The 19,672-nt window shown below is 46.6% G+C and overlaps 1 protein-coding gene across 1 annotated transcript in view; it reads right to left on the bottom strand.

Moving 5' to 3' along the window:
- OPA3 (outer mitochondrial membrane lipid metabolism regulator OPA3) overlaps positions 1–18,556 on the bottom strand; it is a 51,833-nt gene extending 33,277 nt beyond the window's left edge. Inside the window, exon 1 of the mRNA XM_021681160.1 lies at positions 18,389–18,556. Within this exon, the coding sequence (XP_021536835.1) occupies positions 18,389–18,530 (142 nt within the window). The 5' untranslated portion in view covers positions 18,531–18,556. The remainder of the gene's footprint in view (positions 1–18,388) is intronic.
- Positions 18,557–19,672: the final 1,116 nt, after the last annotated feature.

The raw sequence follows: 19,672 nt of genomic DNA, 5'->3' as shown, positions 1-19,672 counted from the left end.
GGCGCCCTGGCCCCCCCAATTTTTTTGACCAGAGTCGCATGCCTTAATAAGGTGGGCCGGAAAATGTGTTTCTGTCATCGACATTTCAAATTGTTCTTTTGTGATTCTTGAGGTTTTTACACGTGCAGCAATGCATCATCATATGACTAGAAAAGAAGAAGAGATTTCTTTTCATACTTGATCTCCCCCATATCTTTTCCAGAGAGTAGAGCCACTGGAAAGGGAAGAAAAGAAGGAAAACCCAGCAGATTCCTCAGGCAAGTCAGGTGAAACTGGAGATCTGGAAAGGAGTCCCTTAAAACCTTCCATGCGGGGGTGGGGTGGATGTAGGGGCATGTACCTTGGTGCGAAGGCTGCCTCCCAAGTGCCACATAAACTGGAATACTGATGGCAGCATCCTTTGGATAAGCATAACCCAGAAATAACTTAAAAGTCCACCAACAGGGCCCTGGTACATTCATACTATGTACTAACTGCTATGAAAAAGAATGTGGGATGGATTTTCAAGGTATGCTGTAAAGAAGAAAAAAATTGGGCACAAAACAGAGTGAATTAATATACTGCCATTTATGTGAATTAAACACATACATACCTAGACTATCTTGATTATGCACAGAATACCTCTAGAAGGTGGCTCAGGGTGACCTCTGGTGGCTCCCTCTCTGACCTCTGACCTCCTACTCTTCCATTCACCCTCTGGCCCAGCTACATAAGCCTCCACATTGTTCCTGAAACCCAGTAGGTATGCTCTGGCCTCAGGGCCTTTGCACTTACTACGCCTTATGCCTGAAACACACTTCTCCAAATATCCACACTTCTTCACTTTACTCAAGTCTCTAATCAAACACTCACCTCCTCAGAGAGGCCTTCCTAAACCCAACCTCATATAGCATTTACCTTCTCCCATTACACCTAATCCTTCTTCCTTGCTTCATTCTTTCCTTATTGCCACCTGACAGAGAATATATTTCACTTTCTTAACTTGTTTAGTATCTTTCTCCTATCAGGAGAATCTCAATTCTATAGGGACAGCAGAGACTTGGGTCTCTTACTAAACAGATATAGCCCTAGTGCCTGGCAAGTAGGCATTCAGCAAATATTTTTCTTTTTTTTTTTTTTTTTAAGATTGTATTTACTTGACAGAGAGACACAGCGAGAGAGGGAACACAAGCAGGGAAATGGGAGAGGGAGAAGCAGGCTTCCCACAGAGCAGGGAGCCCGATGTGGGACTCAATCCCAGCACCCTGGGATCATGACCTGAGCCGAAGGCAGACACTTAACAACTGAGCCACCCAGGCGCCCCTCAGCAAATATTTCTTAATGAACAAAGAAAAGAAGGAAGACAGGCAGATGGGAAGGCAGGCAGACAAGGATGGGAAACATATGTACTTTCCACCATATTCAATCCTTTTTTACCACGTAAATTTTTCTACCACGTGCACTATTGTTGTTCATAATGGAATTAAATTAGAAATCAGTAACAATAAGAAATCTAAAAAGGCCCCAATATTTGGAAATTAGACAACACACGTCTGAAAAACCCATGGGTCAAAGAAGACATCACACAAAAACTAGAAAATATACAGAACTGAATGACAATGTAGACACAACACATAAAACTCTGTTGGATGCATCTAAAGTAGTGCTTAGAGAGGTACCTGGCTGGCTCAGTCAGTACAGCATGCAACACTCGATCTTGGGGTCATGAGTTCCAGCCCCACCTTGGGCACAGAGCCTACTTAAAAAATAATAATAATAAGGGTGCCTGGGTGGCTCAGTTGGTTAAGCGACTGCCTTCGGCTCAGGTCATGATCCTCGAGTCCCGGGATCGAGTCCCGTATCGGGCTCCCTGCTCGGCAGGGAGTCTGCTTCTCCCTCTGACCCTCCCCCATCTCATGTGCTCTCTCTCTCAAACAAATGAATAAATAAAATCTTTAAAAAATAATAATAATAAAATAAAGTAACACTGAGAGGGAAATTTATATTTAAATATATAAAAAAGAAGAAAGTAGGCGCCTGGGTGGCTCAGTCAGTTAAGCAACTGCCTTCAGCTAAGGTCATGATCTCAGGGTCCTGGGATGGATCCCCACATCGGGCTCCCTGCTGCTTCTCCCTCTCCCTCTGCCTGCCACTCCCCCTGCTTGTGCTCTCACTCTGTGTAAAATAAATAAATAAAAACTTTTTAAAAATTAAAAAAAAAGTTTAAAAGCAATAATCTAAGGTTCTATCTTATTAAAAAGGAGCAAATTAAACCCAACATAAATAGATAGGAAAAGTAAGGATAAGAGCAGAAATCGATGAAACAGAAAATAGTTAAGAAAACTTAACTGGGGGGCACCTGGGTGGCTCAGTCGTTAAGCGTCTGCCTTCGGTTCAGGTCATGATCCCAGGGTCCTGGGATCGAGCCCCACATCGGGCTCCCTGCTCGGCGGGAAGCCTGCTTCTCCCTCTCCTGCTTCCCCTGCTTGTGTTCCCTCTCTCACTGTGTCTCTCTCTGTCAAATAAATTAATTAAAAAAAAAATCTTAAAAAAAAAAAAAAGAAAACTTAACTGGCTCAGTCAGTTAAGCATCCGACTCTTTTTTTTTTTAAAGATTTTATTTATTGGGGAGCCTGGGTGGCTCAGTCGTTAAGCGTCTGCCTTCGGCTCAGGTCATGATCTCAGGGTCCTGGGATCGAGCCCCACGTCGGCTCAGGTCGTGATCCCAGCATCCTGGGATCGAGCCCCACATCAGGCTCCTTGCTCAGCGGGAAGCCTGCTTCTTCCCCTCCCACTCCCCCTGCTTGTGTTCCCTCTCTCGCTGTGTCTCTCTCTGCCAAATAAATAAAATCTTAAAAAAAAAAAAGATTTTATTTGTTTAATCTTTAGTTTTTATTTAGATTTTATTTACTTAATCTTTAATTCTCTCTCTCCCTCTCCCTCTGTCCTTCCCTCCACTTGCATGCACGCATGCACACCCACACTCTCTCTCTCAAAAAAAAAAAGAAAGAAAGAAAGAAAGAAAAGAAATCAATGAAATTGAAAAAGGACAAATGAGAGGAAAATAACAAGGTCGAAGGTGATTCTTTGAAACATATACTGATAAACCACTAGCAGGACTAGTGATCAAGAATAAAGAAAAAATAAAACATAAATTACCACTATCCGGAATGAAAGAGGAGACATTACTACAGAGCCTACAATTATTAAAAGAATACAACAGGAGGGGCAGTCTGGCTCAGTCAGCAGAGTGTGCAACTCTTCATCTCAGGGTCGTGAGCTGGATCCCCATGTTGGGTGTAGAGATTACTTAAAAAAATAAAATCTCTAGAAGAGTACTAAAAGAATATTATGAAATACTTTATGACAACAAATTCAACAACTTATATGAATCCTATATATGTTAAAAAACATAATTTATGAAAACTGATACAAAGAAGTAGAAAATCTGAATAGTCCTATAAGCACTAAGAAAATTGAATGGTTTTTTTGTGTTGTTTTGTTTTTAAAGATCTGATTAGAGTCTATTATAATATAGCTGACAAGAAAATCCAGTTATTTCTGTGACACCTAACACTTCAATAATCATAGTCTTAAATGATGGCCTTATACCAGAACATAGCATACCAAATAAACAAGCCTAATCAGTCAAAGAGACTTCGTTTACAATTTAAATCTTGGGGCAGTTTGTTAAAAAACCTCCTAAAGTTATAAAGCACATGCCTAAATAATATTATAGATCATGATGAAACTTAAAACTTAATTATTTATTCAACCAAGGTGGCAATAAGAGATTCCAAAGGCAAATATGTAGGGTTATATAGTTGTTAGCAAAACTTAGCTCCTTTAGGGGCGCCTGGGTGGCTCAGTTGGTTGGGCGACTGCCTTCGGCTCAGGTCATGATCCTGGAGGCCTGGGATCGAGTCCCGCATCAGGCTCCCTGCTCAGCAGACTCCACCCACCCCCCTCTCATGCTCTCGCTCTGTCTCATTCTCTCTCTCAAATAAATAAATAAAATCTTAAAAAAAAAAAAAAAACTTAGCTCCTTTAATATTGAGAAGTTTTAACTTTAAGTAATCAAGGACCTGATAAAGACAAAACGTAAGTTTCGGTTTTCCGGGCAGTCAAGAGAAAAAAAAAAAAAACTTTGTTTACATTTTCTTGTCAAGAACAGACCAACAATCCAAGAAAACTTTCTTTTTTTTTTTTTTTAAGAGAGAAAAGCAGAATTTCAATCTTATACCAGTGCACTTTTAAAATCCATTTCGATCTTAGTCCATCCTGACGGCATATAAAATTCCTTTCCAAAGATAGAAAATTGAATATTATTAAAAACCTTCCCTTAAAGAAAACTGAAAGCCCAGATGGACATTTACATCAAATATTTAGGGAGGAAATCATTCCAATTTTATACAAAATCTTGCAGAAAGTAGAGAATGAGGGAACATTTTCCCAATTGTTTAATGGGGTCAGCAAACCCATGATATTAAAACCTGTCAAACACATTACAAGAAAATAAAATTACATAATATATCACTCATGACTACAGGTATTAAAAAAAATTTTTTTTAAGGAAAATATTGGCAAATCAAAGCCACCAATATATAAAAAGGATCACACACCATGACCAAATGGCATTTATCCAGGAATACAAGACTGATTTAATATTCTTTAAAAAACTAAATAACTTTAATTTGTGGTAGCAATAGAATTGTGGTTGCCAGCCTCCAAGATATCCCCCGATAATCCCTGTCTCCTGGCATTTACAGCCTTATGTAGTCCTTTCCCACATTATGCTAGAGTTGCATAGTCTTCAGTCTTAGTCATTTTCACTCTTAGATCACTCTCTTTGGGGGAAGCCAGCTGCCAGATCATGAGTAGCCCTAAGGAGAGGCCCATGGGCAGAGCAACTGAGCTCTTGGCCCAACAGCAAGTGAAAAACTGAGACCTACCAATGACCAGGTCAATGAGTCAGCCAGGAAGCAGACCTCTCAGCACCTGGCGAGCTTTCTGTTTGAGAGACTGCACCAGAGCCACTCAACAAGGCCACTCCTAAATTCCTGATTCTCAGGAACTGTGTGAGATAATAAATGTTTATTATCATATGAAAAAGTACTCAACATTACAATTCATCAGAAAAAAGCAATTGAGTTGCCATTTTACACCAACTGGAATGGCTAAAATTAACCTGAAAACAATGATTATTGGCAAGGATGTGGAGCAACTAGACCCACACTGGAAAACTCTTTGGCGGTTTTGTTTTTTTTTTTTTAAAGACTTTATTTGTTTGACAGAGAGCACAAGCAGAGGGAGAGAGAGGAAGAAGCAGGCTCCCTGCTGAGCAAGGAGCCCGATGTGGGACTCGATCCCAGGACCCTGGGATCATGACCTGGGCCGAAGGCAGCCGCTTAACCGACTGAGCCATCCAGGCGTCCCATCTTTGGCGGTTTCTTATAAAATTAAGACTACCTTAGGGCGCCTGGGTGGCTCAATTGGTTAAGCGACTGCCTTCGGCTCAGGTCATGATCCTCGAGTCCCGGGATCGAGTCCCGCATCCGGCTCCCTGCTCGGCAGGGAGTCTGCTTCTCCCTCTGACCTTCCCCCCTCTCATGCTCTCTATCTCATTGTCTCTCAAATGAATAAATAAAATCTTTAAAAAATAAAATAAAATAAAATTAAGACTACCTTTATCTTTGGGGTGCTTGGGTGCTCAGTCAGTTGAGCGTCTGACTCTTGGTTTTGGCTCAGGTCATGATGTGAGTCGTCGGATCAACCCCCGCATCTGGCTTGGCACTCGGCATAGAGTCTGTCTGTCCCTCTCTCTCTTCTTCCTCTCCTTGCTCTCTCCCTCTCTCTCTCAAATAAGTAAATAAAAATCTTTAAATAAAATTTAAAAAAAAAGAATGCCTTTCTCTTTATCATATAACTCCGACATCTCATTCTAGGTATTCACCCAAAATAAATGAAAACATACTCCTATAGAGACCTGTACAAGAATGTTTACAGTAGCCTTACCGGTAATAACAACAACAACAAAAAGGACACCCAAATGTCCAAATGTCCATCATTGAGAGTAGATAAACCAAGTATAGCATGTTCATATGCTGGAATAAAAGAATACCTCCTAAGAGCAGTAAAAGAAACGAACTATTAATACATGCAGCAGAAATATCTCTAAAGCATCATGTGAACAAAGGCTAGACATTAAGTTAATATTGCATGATTCCATCTATATGAAGCTTAACAACAGGTAAAACTGATCTGTAGTGAGAGAGGTCACACAGGTGACAGAACAGGAAAGGAAGGAACCCCCAGGCGTGATGGAAATGTTTTAGATCGTGGAAGTTGGTTACATGGGTCTAGGCATTTATCAGTACTCATTAAACTAGACATTTTATTTTCCTCAGAGAGAGAGAAAGCACACGCACGAGTGGCGGAGAGGGGTGAGGGCAGAGGGAGAGAACCCTAAGCAGACTCCACGCTGAGCACAGAGCCCAATGCAGGGCTCAATCCCGCGACCCCAAGATCATGACCTGAGCCAAAATCAAGAGCTGGATGCTCAACAGACTGAGCCACGCAGGCACCCTTAAACTACACCTTTTAGATTGGTACATTGCATTGTATAGATATTGTACAATAAATAATATGCAAAAAATAAAATAATACTTAAATGTAAGAGGAATCTGGGAGCTGATTTCTCATTCTGTGTTGCCTCAGGGAACTTGCTTCTCGCTCTGAGATACTTCCCCACTCATAAAACCAGGACAATCATATAAACTCCCTAAAAAAGTAGTTAATATCATTTGTTGAGATCATAGAAAGCGTAATGAATGAAAACTGTTATCATCAGTTAAGAAATTATGATAAAGAGTAAAGAGCTTCGGGCGCCTGGGTGGCTCAGTTGGTTAAGCGACTGCCTTCGGCTCAGGTCATGATCCTGGAGTCCCTGGATCGAGTCCCGCATCGGGCTCCCTGCTCGGCAGGGAGTCTGCTTCTCCCTCTGACCCTCCTCCCTCTCATGCTCTCTGTCTCTCATTCTCTCTGTCTCAAATAAATAAAATCTTAAAAAAAAAAAAAAAAAAGAGTAAATAGCTTCAAGCCAGTCCCTTCCCAGGATGCCCTTTCCTGGAGGCATTCCAGCCCGCTGCAAGTCCACTCCAACCCTGCTCCGGGTGTTAGAAGATGTGTGGTGCCTCAAAGCAGGCAGGAGCTTCCTCCCCTGGACAGGCACCCATCCTCTATCATTGCCTCTGGAGGGGACCAGAGCGGACACAATCAGTTCTGTCTACTAAGCATCTGGGGGAATCCCATATCCCCCACACTGGGTCCAAAGGATTCGGTAGTGGCAAACCCTGCCCTTCAGACTGGCCGATCAGACTGCATTCCTCAGGCTACAGTGACTGGCTCAAAGATGGGGATGTGACCTAAACTGGACCACCAAGATTCAGCATGGGAATTTGGGTAGGACTGTGGGGAAGAAGGACCTCTCGGGGCCCTGGAGTCACCAGGTGGGTAATCAATATCCTCAAATGTGAGCTCCATGAGAGCAGGGGATTTTTGTCTGTTTTGGTGACTGATGAGTTAATCAAACCTCCTAGAATAGTTCCTGGCATACAGCGGGCACTAAGCAAGGATTTGTTGAGTGAGTGGATTATACAAACATGTCCTTGTCCCAGAGAATAATCCCACCTCTGGTCCCCACCAATAACTGGAGAGACCACCTCGACTTAGTACAGGTGGCATCTGGGAATTTCGGAGGCACAAGGGAAGCAGCTCATAAAGAGGCTAGGGGTGCTCTGGAGCGGGGGTCCTGGATTCAAGTCCTGGCTCTGCTACTAACTTGCTGTGACCTTGGGTGAATTTCTCAACCTCTTGGCATCTCCAGTTCCTCTTTCTCAAAATGGAGATCGTTCTTCCTGGCTTGTAGGGAAGTTGGCACATTCAGGGCTTTGCATGAACTGACAGCTCTGCTCAGTTTTTTCATCCATTAAGGTACTGTTAATGCTTAAGCCTTAGTGCTCATGATCATTAAGGCTACTTTATGTTATTCTTTTTTTTTTTTTTAAGATTTCTTTTTCGTTTTTAAGTAATCTCTACAGTCCATGTAGGGCTTGAACTTACAACCCTGAGATCAAGAGTTGCATGCTCTACTGAGCCAGCCAGGCGCCCCTACGGTATACTGTTCTCTACTGTCTTATTAACAATATCCTCCCCTGCCATTAGAGTCTGGAGGTGATATTCATCCCCCTGGTATGCAACTCGATTCTGGCCAATAAACAGTGAAGGAAGTCTCCTGGGGGCTTCTGGGAAAAGACTCTTCTACTTGAAGAGCACACTCTCATTTCCCAGCCCCCTCCCCCATCCCTCATACACACATACACACACTCCCTCCTTATACACTGCTGTATAAAGGCATGATGTCTGGAGCTCCAGCAGCCCTCTGAAGCCTTGAGAGAGTTACTGCCTAAACACAAAGATGGTAGAGACAGAAAGAGTCTCAGGTCCCTAATGGCACCACCAAGCCACCAAACCAACCACAGAGCCACCTTCCTCCACCAACAATAAATATCCTTTTTAAATTAAATTAAATTTATTTATTTGAGAGAGAGAGCACACGAGCAGAGGGAGAGGGAGAGAGAGAATCCCAAGCAGACTCCCTGCTGAGCTGGGAGCCCGACGTGGGGCTTGATCCCAGGACCCTGGGATCATGACCTGAGCTGAAGTCAGACACTTAACCGACTGAGCCACCCAGGAGCCCCAACAATAAACATCCTTTTGGGGGCGCCTGGGTGGCTCAGTTGGTTAAGCGACTGTCTTCGGCTCAGGTCATGATCCTGGAGTCCTGGGATCGAGTCCCGCATCGGGCTCCCTGCTCGGCAGGGAGCCTGCTTCTCCCTCTGACCCTCCTCCCTCTCATGTGCTCTCTCTCTCTCATTCTCTCTGTCTCAAATAAATAAAATCTTTAAAAAATAAATAAATAAATAAATAAAAAATAAACATCCTTTTGATTTAGGTTAATTAAGATTTACCAGCTGGGTTTTCAATCAAGCACAGATGAGCACAAACTGATTCGTATCTTGTTCTTTCTTTCATAATAAGCACCCATGACTTTTGTAAATTTAGTAAGTTGCTTCAGAAAACCTCAAAGGAAAAAAAAAACCCTAAAACCCCAAAGTAACATAAAGTTTGATTCAATTTAAAAAGACAGATAAAATGGCCGCATACTAGGCCCTCAGCAGAGGGCAGCTGCTGTGGCCATATGCTCATCAAAGGCAGGACCTGGGTGGGTCTGACAGCTTAGTACACAGGGGGACTGAGCGAGCTCCTGAGGAAATCACCAGCTACGGGGGCTTAGGGGTGTGAGCTGGGGCCAACTGGAGCTGGAAAGCAGGAAAAGAGGAGGAGCCAAGAAGCTAGAAGAAGGTGGATGGGACTCCAGTGAGGGGCAGAGGCGCATCCTGGGGGGCTGAGCCTTCAGGGTAGGCCTCTCAGGAAATGACTAGAGTCTCAAGGAGGGGTGAGCACAGAGGAGTAGACAAGGTGTTTCTCTGGGGCACAGGAAGAAAATGCCAGAGCTTCTGGTTATGCTTATGTCTTGAAGGAGGAGGGAAGGGAGGAGGAGGAAAAGGAAGAGTAACAAGATGAGGGAAGGGGAGGAGGAAGAGGAGAAGAAATCAAGCTTTTCTAGTGCCTCTCGGCAACCCCAGATGCTGAAAGGGCGGCACAGGCGCCCTCTCCTGGCCACTCGGCGTAGTGCAGCCCAGGCAGATGGCCTCCCGGGGATATTCCCAGACTGCGATTCAACCAGCCCGCACAAAACGGCTTCCTAAAAAAGGCTCCTGCTCAGAAACCACGGACTGAAGATTGAACAATGTGAGCTCAAGCAAATGCCAACAAATGCCTCTGCCTACGAAGGGTGGGTCTGGAAAATGAGCAGCGGGGTTAAATGGAGCCGATGACACACTTCTCTCGTTTGGCTCTCTGGGCTTCCCTTAGGTCTTTGCCAGCTCTGACGGCCCAGCACAAAGAATGCCAAAGCTAGACTCTCACGGAGGGCTACACCAAGAGTTTCCAAAAGTATATGATGATGTCTGCATAAGAAAATATTTTTAGCGAGAGCAAAAATATTTGGGCGGCCGTGAATACGTAAACTAGTAATTTTATTTTTAAAATATTAATTCCACACCTTCCAATTTTTTAGAGATTTTATTTATTTGTCAGAGAGAGAGAAAGAGCACAAGCAGGGGGAGCGGCAGAGGCAGAGGGAGAAGCAGGCTTCCCGCTGAGCAGGGAGCCCAGCGCGGGACTCGATCCCCGGACCCTGAGATCATGACCTGAGCCGAAGGCAGATGCTTAACCGACTGAGCCACCCAGGCGCCAGACACACCTTCCAATTTCTTAACATTTTAAACACATACAATATAGTCACGGTACTGTATGTCAGCTCTATACATGACTGCTAACAAGACACACACACACACACACACGGAGAATGTGCAACATGTTTCCCTGCAACATGTTTCCTTAACAGGAAAGCAAACAGGGTTTGGAGGTCACCAGCAGCAGCCTGGCTGTCAGGCAACATAACTCATGTGGTGCTCTGGAGATTATAAATAGATTCCAGGGAAGTGATTTTTCAAACGCTCATGCACAGGAGGATCCTCTCTGGACAATGTTAAAAATAAAAATATCCAGCTCTTCCTTCCAGATGGACCCAATCAGGACCTGCAAGTGGCGCTCCTGGGCAGCTAAGGGGAGCACCCCACAAAACATTTTTTCCCCCTTTAGATGTCTTTCAGCGCACCAATCCTCTCTGCAGCTATGTTTCATCTGGTATTTGTTTAGTCCTTATACTAAGCTCTGAACGTCAACTGTGTCATTTCTCAAAGTTCTAGTTGTTCTTGTTCCAACTTCCTGGTAATTTGATTGCACTCACGTTTTCATATCCCTCCTATTTTATCCTTTTCCCAAATAAACTAAGTATTTTATACCCACATCTGATCATTCTGATATCCACAATGTTTGCAGGTCTTGACCTCCCATGTTTTGTGTCTGATGACTCTCGCTCATGGTGCCTCTTTTTCCGTACAGTATGTAAATTTTTATCATGAGATGTGCCCAACTCCACCTGAAGGAACTCTCCAAGGCTCAGTTAGAGGGGGCACTCCTCCAGAGGGTTTGTCCTTGTCAAGTGCACACAGACCTGGGTTCATTCTCAGCTTGCTGTTTCCAGGGTCTTTCAGAGAATAATTCAGTTCCCCAGACCCACATGACGGACAGGCAGTGGCTGTAAGTTCTCAGAGGAGACATTTTCTTTCTTTCTTTTTTTTTTTTTTTAAAGATTTTATTTATTTATTCATGAGAGACAGAGAGAAACAGAGGGAGAAGCAGGCTCCCAAGGAGCAGGAAGCCCGATGCGGGACTCGATCCCAGGACCCCGGGATCATGACCTGAGCCGAAGGCAGATGCCCAACCATCTGAGCCACCCAGGCGCCCCAGAGGAGACATTTTCAACCTCTATCCAGCCCTAAGGCTGTGCCTTTGCAGGGTGGGTTTTTTTCCCTAGTTCACCCTGTCCCTGAGGGGTATCTTTCCTGGGATCTGGTTTTACACAAGATGGTCCCCTGCCCAGTGTTCCCACAGGATAGCCCCTGTCCCCAAGGCCATGTGAATCTGCCCATATCCCTGGAGTATATAAGGCATCTTCAATATTTACTCCCCTCCTTAGTTCCTTGCTCCTTCCTGCTTTCTTCTTGCTCTGGGAGGAGTCAACTTCCTTCCTTCCTTGCAGGTACACCATTCATTGCAAAGGATGCTTTAAATAGTCTGTGAAGCATGAGGTAGTGGGAGGCCCTCTACTCAGCCATACTGCCCTCTGTCTGACTCAGATAGAACTCCAATCCTGGCTCCTAATCAGACAAACACAGTGACTGCCCCATGCTAGTGAGAAGTGTTCCTGGGCAAGCCCAGACCCTTCTGCCCATGGTAAGCCTGTGAGCGCTGACTGAGGCAGAGGGACCGATACCATCGACAGGCGGGGAGTGCTACCTGCTCCAGACAGCAAGCCAGGAGCGCACAATGAGAAGGATCACACTGGAAGGTTTCCCATTGAGATGATGATGATGACGACAGACGCAATGATCATGATGCCTGGCATTTCTATACATTTGACAAACAGTTACATAGCACTTCAGGGCTGGGGCACCGTTTAATGCTCTAGGGATATTAACCCATGGAATCGTCATAACAATACAATGTACAGACAACGAAACTGAGGCCCAAAGAAGCTAAATCACCTGGCCAGGGTCACAGAGAAAGTGGCAGGACTGGGATTCACACACAGGCGGCCCAGCTCCAGAGGAGGGGCACTTGGTGGCTCAGCCACACTGCTGTTTCCTGAACTGAGAACGTGCCAGGCCTACACGAAGGGTATTCGTGCGTGCAACAGAGCCTCCCGTCAGACCTCTGAGGCAAAGAGTCCGAAACAGAGCTCAGGAGGCTGAACTCAAGGTGTCAGCAGGGGAGACCACGTTTCCTCACCTTTTTCAGCTTCTAGAGGCTGCCAGCATCTCTTGGCTCGTGGCCCCTCCTCCACCTTCAAGACCAGCAGGGCAGCATATTCAAATCGTTCCCTTTCCCAGCTCCCTCTTTCACTCACAAGGACCCTTATGATTATATCATCACCCACCTGGATAATCCAGGATACTCTCCCTAGGCCCAAATCCTTGACTTAATCACATCCGTAAAGTCCCCTTTGTCGTGGAAGTTGATGCATTGAACAGGTTCCTGGGATTAAGACCCAGACATCTTTGAGGGGCAATTATCTGCCTAGCATGAGTAGTAAACTAGAAAAGGACCAGTATACTCTAAAGGAATAAGCAGTAACAAACTGGAATTTTCCCACTGCCCAGACATCCCATGGCTCCTCTGGAAGCATCTGCGAGGCACTGGGCAAAAGGGGTCCCAACCTGCCGGCATCACCAACCTTTTATTTTTTCTCCCCCAGAGCTCTTTGTATAAAAAGATCCTTGCGGGCAGACAGTCCCTTCTTTGCTGTCCTGCCCCCGGCTCCCTTGTGGTGGATCCAGTTCACTTCTATCTCCTTTGTTCTGCCGGGGGATTCTTTCACTGCCAGTGCCGCTGGCCCCACCTGATACGGCTGCCCCATTTTGGTGGCCCTCACGGGGACCCTCTGCGACCAAGGACTCTCCCTCAGTTCCCCTTAGTGGACTGACTCTAGCGCTCCTTGGGGAGGTGACTCCTCGGTGAGGATCCGAAGCCCCAGGGGGATCCAGCCAGACCGCCCTTGCCCGAAAGGGTGCGGGATTTCCCCTCCTACCCTTTGGAGGGATCCTTCCCTCCCTCTCCTTTCTCTTTTTGGCCCTTCAACAGCCTAACCCTCACACCCCTCAGACAACTGAAGGTCTCTGGCCAGGGGCGGCTCCCCAGCGTGGTCTGAAGGTCTGAGGCCAAACAGGTCGGACTGTCTGAGCCTGCTGGGGGCGAAGGACCTCTTTCCTCTCCTCTCCCACTCTGTTCCCCTCGGTCTCCACTCACAATGTGGGGCATAGCTGGAAGGGGCAGCGCATCTGGGGCGAATCTGCACATGCTACGGACTCGGATGGGACCCTACCCTGATGCCAGCTGACTCTCAGCCACCTTGCCCTTCCCCTGCTCCACCTTCCCTTTGTTCCCATGGGTCCAGCCACCATCTTGATCTACAGACAAAACACATTCCTATGCGTCTGAGTGAATCCACCGATTCCATACACCAGTAGTGGTTCAACAAGAATTCCAGCCCATATCATCAGAGGGTCCCCTCCCCCTAAATCCCATGGCCCGGGCCACCAAGGAATTTCACTCAAATTGCCTATCAGCATGTTAATCTAATACATGGTCTGTCACTGCACAGAATCCCTGCTGGACCCACAAGTCTAGGGAGGGGCAACACCCCTGCCCCCACCCCCCCACCCCCCTCAGCATGAAGCCACTACTGAAGATGAGATCTCTGCCCTAAGGCCAAAGATTTGTCACTGTCCATCTGTCAGTGGGGAATGTAGAGGCCGCTTTTAGACAACAGGCTTGAGCACTGGAAACCCAAGTAAGGTGAAAGGGCCCATGGTGACCCCCTGGCTGAAAGCAAACAGGCCCATTAGGGGACCCACCTCAAAATATCCATAAGCCCCAGCTGACCAATGGGCTACTTACAACCAGGCACAGGTACCAAAAAAACTAAAATTCCATGTGTTCCCCTACCTCTTCACTACCCCCCCTTAACTATAGCCCCCCACCACTGCCTCCTGGCAGACAGTCTCTCCTTTGCTGTCCTGATTTGATTCACACTGAGCATCTTTGACATCCCTTGCAGTGTATCCGATAAACTTCTATTGAAAGAAAGAAAGAAAAAGAAAGAAAGGAAAGAAAAAGAAAGAAAAGAGAAGAGAAGAGAAGAGATCCTTGCCTCCCCAACATAGTGCATCACTGATGATTTATGCTTCTTGCATTTATTGTTCACACCTACCACTCCAGCCTCTACTGTGAGAAGGAAGACAGCCAGGACTACCCTGCTGAGTCAAAAGAACCTCAGCCAGAGGCACAGATGTTGGATAAGCAGATCAGCACTGGAGGCCTGACCCAGGAGAACACACAGCTGCTATAGGCTCTGGAAAATTCCAATCACACAGGCTGGGGAGCCACAGCAAAGGGCAAATAGCAGCATGAGGATGGTAACAACGTAATTTTAAAAGTATAAATATAGGGGCGCCTGGGTGGCTCAGTCGTTAAGCGTCTGCCTTCGGCTCAGGTCATGGTCCCAGGGTCCTGGGATCGAGCCCCGCATCGGGCTCCCCGCTCAGCGGGAAGCCTGCTTCTCCCTCTCCCACTCCCCCTGCTTGTGTTCCCTCTCTCGCTGTATCTCTCTCTGTCAAATAAATAAAATCTTAAAAAAAAAAAAAAGTATAAATATAATAAATCAGTGCGGTCCAATATTAATAGCATCGCCAACTAAACCTATCCCAAAGGGAGCTCCTGGTCCTTTCTGTCCAACCCGCCCCTCTTGCAGTCGCCATGTCACGCCCCATCTAGGGAAATCCTGCCAGTGCTGCCTTCTAAACAAATCTACTGGGTATTCATTACTAAAGGGAAAAGGAAAGGTTCTGTTAGTGGTCACCACCTTAACCAAGGGATCCAAGTTACCATCACAAATGACGGAACAAACAGCCATCAGGAGCCCCCTGAGGTGATGACCTTAGGACACATCATCATGTGTGTGGTGTTCTTGCCAAAGATGCTCAGTGTGAATCAAATCAGAGGAAGCAATCAGAAAACTACAGATTGTGAGACACTATGGGATAACTGGCTTGGATTCTTCCAAATGTCAACGCCATTAAAAAAAAACAAGAAAAAACAAGAACATCAGTAGAGAGCAGGATCAGCAAACTTCTTCTGTAAAAGGCCACAGAGTCAATATTTTAGATTTGTGGGCCATGAAACCCATCTCTGCAGCCACAGACAATATGCAAACCAATGGGTGTGGCTGTGTGCCAATAAAACTTTATTTACAAAGACAGGCAGTGGGCGGGATTGCTGAGCCAATTGTAGATTAAAGGATATTAAAGAGGCATGATAATCAAATGCAGTGCATGATCCTTGAACAGATCATAGGTTAAAAATAATAATAAATAGCTAAGGGGCGCCTGGGTGGCTCAGTTGGTTAAGTGACTGCCTTCGGCTCAGGTCATGATCCTGGAGTCCCGGGATCGAGTCCCGCATCGGGCTGCCTGCTCAAGGAGGAGCCTGCTTCTCCCTCTAACCCTCCGCCCTCTCATGTACTCTCGCTCTCTCAAATAAATAAATCAATCTTTTAAAATAACAATAATAATAAATAGCTAAAAAGGACATTTTGGGAATAACTGGAGAAATCAGAATATGAGATATATATTAAATATTAGTTATATATTAAATAATATTGGTATCAATATCATTATTATCAACGTTAAACTTTTCAAGTGTGATATTGGTGCTGTGTTATATACGAGAATGTCTTTGTTCTTAGGAAACACCAGCTAAAATATTTAGGAGTAAAGTGGTACGTCCACAACTTAGTTTCAAATTGTTCAGAAAAAAAAAAGTGTGTGTATACATATATAAACGCATCCATATCCGAGAGTGAAGACAAAGCAAATGTGCTGGAAGCTAATAACTGATGAACTAGGTGGTGAAGGGCATATAACTGATGACTGTACCATTCTTCCTTTTATTTTTAATCACTTAAACTTTTTTTGTTGTTTATTTTTTAGTAATCTCTACTCCCAACATGGGGCTTGAACTCATGATCCCGAGATCAAGCGTCACATGCCCTCTGACTGAGCCAGCCAGGCACCCCTATACCATTTTTTCTTCCAACTGTTCTGAGGGTCTGACATTTTTTTCAAAAGGGGGAAAAAATGTCTCCAGAAACTGACCCCTCCTCCCCACTCACCTGCCACCTGGAGTACTGGGGTCACCTCCTCCCTGCATTCAACCTCACCCTATGATTGCCAAAGGGATCCTATTAACATATGCCTCAGACCCTGTCCCTCTGCTGATACCCTCCAGTGAGTCCCATCTACTCAGGAGTAATGCCAAAGCACTGCAGTGGCCCACAGGCCCTGCACAATCTGCCTCTCTCTCCACCGGTTTCTCCTCTCCTCAGTCTCCACTCAGTCCCTTTGCTCAGCCACATTGGCCTCCTCGCCGTTCATCAAACCTACCAGGCAAACTCTCACCTCAGGGCCTTTGCATGTGTGAAAATGCTTTTTCTTAGATACCTGCACTGCTGGCTCCTTCCTATCCTCCTCATATTCTCACTGAGGTCTCCCTGACACCCTATCTAAACTTCCAACCTTCCCCCAGACAGTCCTCTTTTTGCAACCCTAATGTTTTCGCCAGAGCAAGTACTGCTAGCTAATATAATTCATATTTTAACTATTTATTTTGTTTATTGGCTGGCTACCCCCCACCCCATCCCTGCCCCAAGAATGTAAAATTCCCAAGGACAAGATCGTTTGCCTTTTCTTCTTTTCTGTATCCACATCATCTACACAACAGCCATATCTCGGTGCCACTCCCTGACTTAACATTTTATATCCATTTACTCCTCACAACAACATAAGTATTATTTACAGCATAAATGCACAAAGAGCCTATACACAAAGTGGGAATAATAACAGTGCCTACCTCATAATTTGTGAGGATTTAATGCTGGAAGGCCTGTGAAGTGCTTAGCATACGGCCTGGCACAAAGCCGAGTGCCCATTAAATGTTGCTATTATATAAAACCCATTGTACAGGAGAGAAAACCGAAGCTCCGAGGGGGTAAGTAACTCAGCCAGGGAGTCGTGGGGCCCAGATTAGAATCCATGGCAGTCTGACCCAAAAGGCCACTTTCCACACCAGGGCGCTAAAACCCATCGCAGGGTTTAGAGGAAAGGCAGTGGCAGGAAACAGAAACTAACTCTGGGAATCCAGAGTGCAGGACTCAAGCGCTGATTCTTGGCATAAACTCCACGTGTGACCTGAGCAATTCACTTCTGGTCTCGAGGCCTGTTTTCTCTTCTATAAAGTGGGGAAGTCATTTCCCCTCCCTGACGTGGGGACAAAAACAGAGTGAGGGTCAAAGAGCGGATAGGAGGGCAGTCTGGTTACTGTGAAATCCGACGTTTCGCCATTCTAAGATCTGCCCCTCTGGCAGAGGCCCCACAAAACACCAAAGGACCAAGAATTCCGCAAACTTTAAGCACCCAAACTTACAAGGAAAAAAGGTACGCTCCCCTGAGCCATTTGGCCTTTGAGCATGCTCCCCGCTCTCCCTCGACATCATCCCTGCTGTCTGGGGAGATTCTCCTCACCCTTCAGGTCCCAGCCCAGAGGCCTCCGCTGCCAGGAAGCCCTCCCTGAAGGCCATGCCAGGTTAGGTACCTCACCTCCCAGGACCGGGGAAGCGGGGCGGGTGGCAACTGAAGCACGGGGTGGGTTTTGGAAACCAAACTATCTAAGGATGGCCCGGCAAACCACCCGGGCAGTCTCTCCTCGGTCCCGCCCCTAACTCCTCGCAGTCCTGGGATGTTCCACCCATATTACTCCCGTCCCCCAAACTATTGGTTCTTCTGGACGTCAGTCTCCACGCGCTCTCTTCTCTATTGGCTGGTATTCCCAACTCGGGCGCTGGTGCCCTGCCCTGCCCCCTGCCCCACGCCTATTCGTACTATTGGGCTACCCGCATGCCCTTCTTCCAGAAACCCTCCCTATTGGCTGCAGGACTTTGCCGGTTCAGGCTGTGATTGGTTGTAAACAGAAGTCCATCCCCTGAGCAACCACCAGAGAGGGGTTGGAGAATGAAAAGGTTGGAGGGACGTGGGGTCAAACTCACGCTGAGCCGGCGGGAGACAGATATAGGTCTTGAAGAACTCGCTTCGGCGGGCGGCCTCCTTAATGCGGTTGGCAAGCGGCTTGCTGACCTGCCGGATGCCCAGGTATAGCAGCTTCGCCATAGGGAACGCGCCCACCACCATCTTGGCGGTCGCACTGGGCACGCGCAACCTTGCTGACTGGGCGGGGCGCCTGCGATCTCTCCCTCCTCCCCCACCCGCTCGTCTCCGTGCGTGCGTACGTGCGTACGCTCGGGGGTGGAGCACTGCAGGGGCGCTCCCTGATGTCACCGCGTCGACGCTGACGCCTGACGTCCGACCGCTGAATATGCAAATAAAGGCGGAAGTGAGGCGGGTCAGGGGGCGGTGCCGTTAAACGGCTGTTGGCCGGAGCGTGGTTGGATTCCCACGCCCACCTTGGCTGCTGTCGCCGTGTTCCTTCGTGACGTCTTGTACTTAGGTGGCTTCCCCTCTTAAAGGAGGCTCTTAATTAGTCCTAATTAGGGCTAATGAGTCCCAAATACGCTTTCCCCGCTGGTTAGAGCTCTCACTGGGAGTAAGAAGAAACCGACCATGTAGTGATACAGACCTGGGTTGGGATCCCAACTCCGCCGTTTACTTGCTTGTGATGTTAGGCGAGTGACGTAACCTTTCTGGGCATCAGTATTCCCGTCTACAAAATGGGAATTATAACTAACACCTTGTTGGGCAGTTGTAAGGCTTGCATGAGAATCTTGAATGTAGAAACAGTGAGTGAACCGTGATAGGTGCTTAGAATGGTGCCAGTCACAATAAGCCCTGGAGAAATAGCCTTTATTGCTCTGCAGGTCTGAACGTTGTTATCGCTAACTCCAGCCTGAGGGTGCATTTCATCCCCAGAAATAGTGAATCCCAGCTGAGGCCCAGAGAGGGGGCCGGGGGCCGGCAGAAGGTTTCTCAGCCCGCAGAAGGTGATAGCCCGGCGTCTTGGCTGATAAAACCATACCCGTTTTCAAGCAGGCCCACTTCCTCCACTGGTGGGTGAGAGTCCCCAGGGAGCTGGCTCAAGAAGTAGTTTAAGGGGGCGCCTGGGTGGCTCAATCGTTAAGCGTCTGCCTTCAGCTCAAGTCATGATCCCAGGGTCCTGGGATCGAGCCCCGCATCAGGCTCCGTGCTCCACGGGGAAGCCTGCTTCTCCCTCTCCCACTCTGCTTGTGTTCCCGCTCTCACTGTGTCTCTCTCTGTCAAATAAATAAAATCTTATTTAAAAAAGAAGAAGAAGAAGAAGTAGTTTAAGGACATGTCCC

This window comes from Neomonachus schauinslandi, chromosome 16, assembly GCF_002201575.2.
Source record: "Neomonachus schauinslandi chromosome 16, ASM220157v2, whole genome shotgun sequence".
Classification (NCBI taxonomy): domain Eukaryota; kingdom Metazoa; phylum Chordata; class Mammalia; order Carnivora; family Phocidae; genus Neomonachus; species Neomonachus schauinslandi.
Note: the sequence above shows the minus strand (reverse complement) of the source record. Positions and strands in the feature narration are given on the sequence as shown.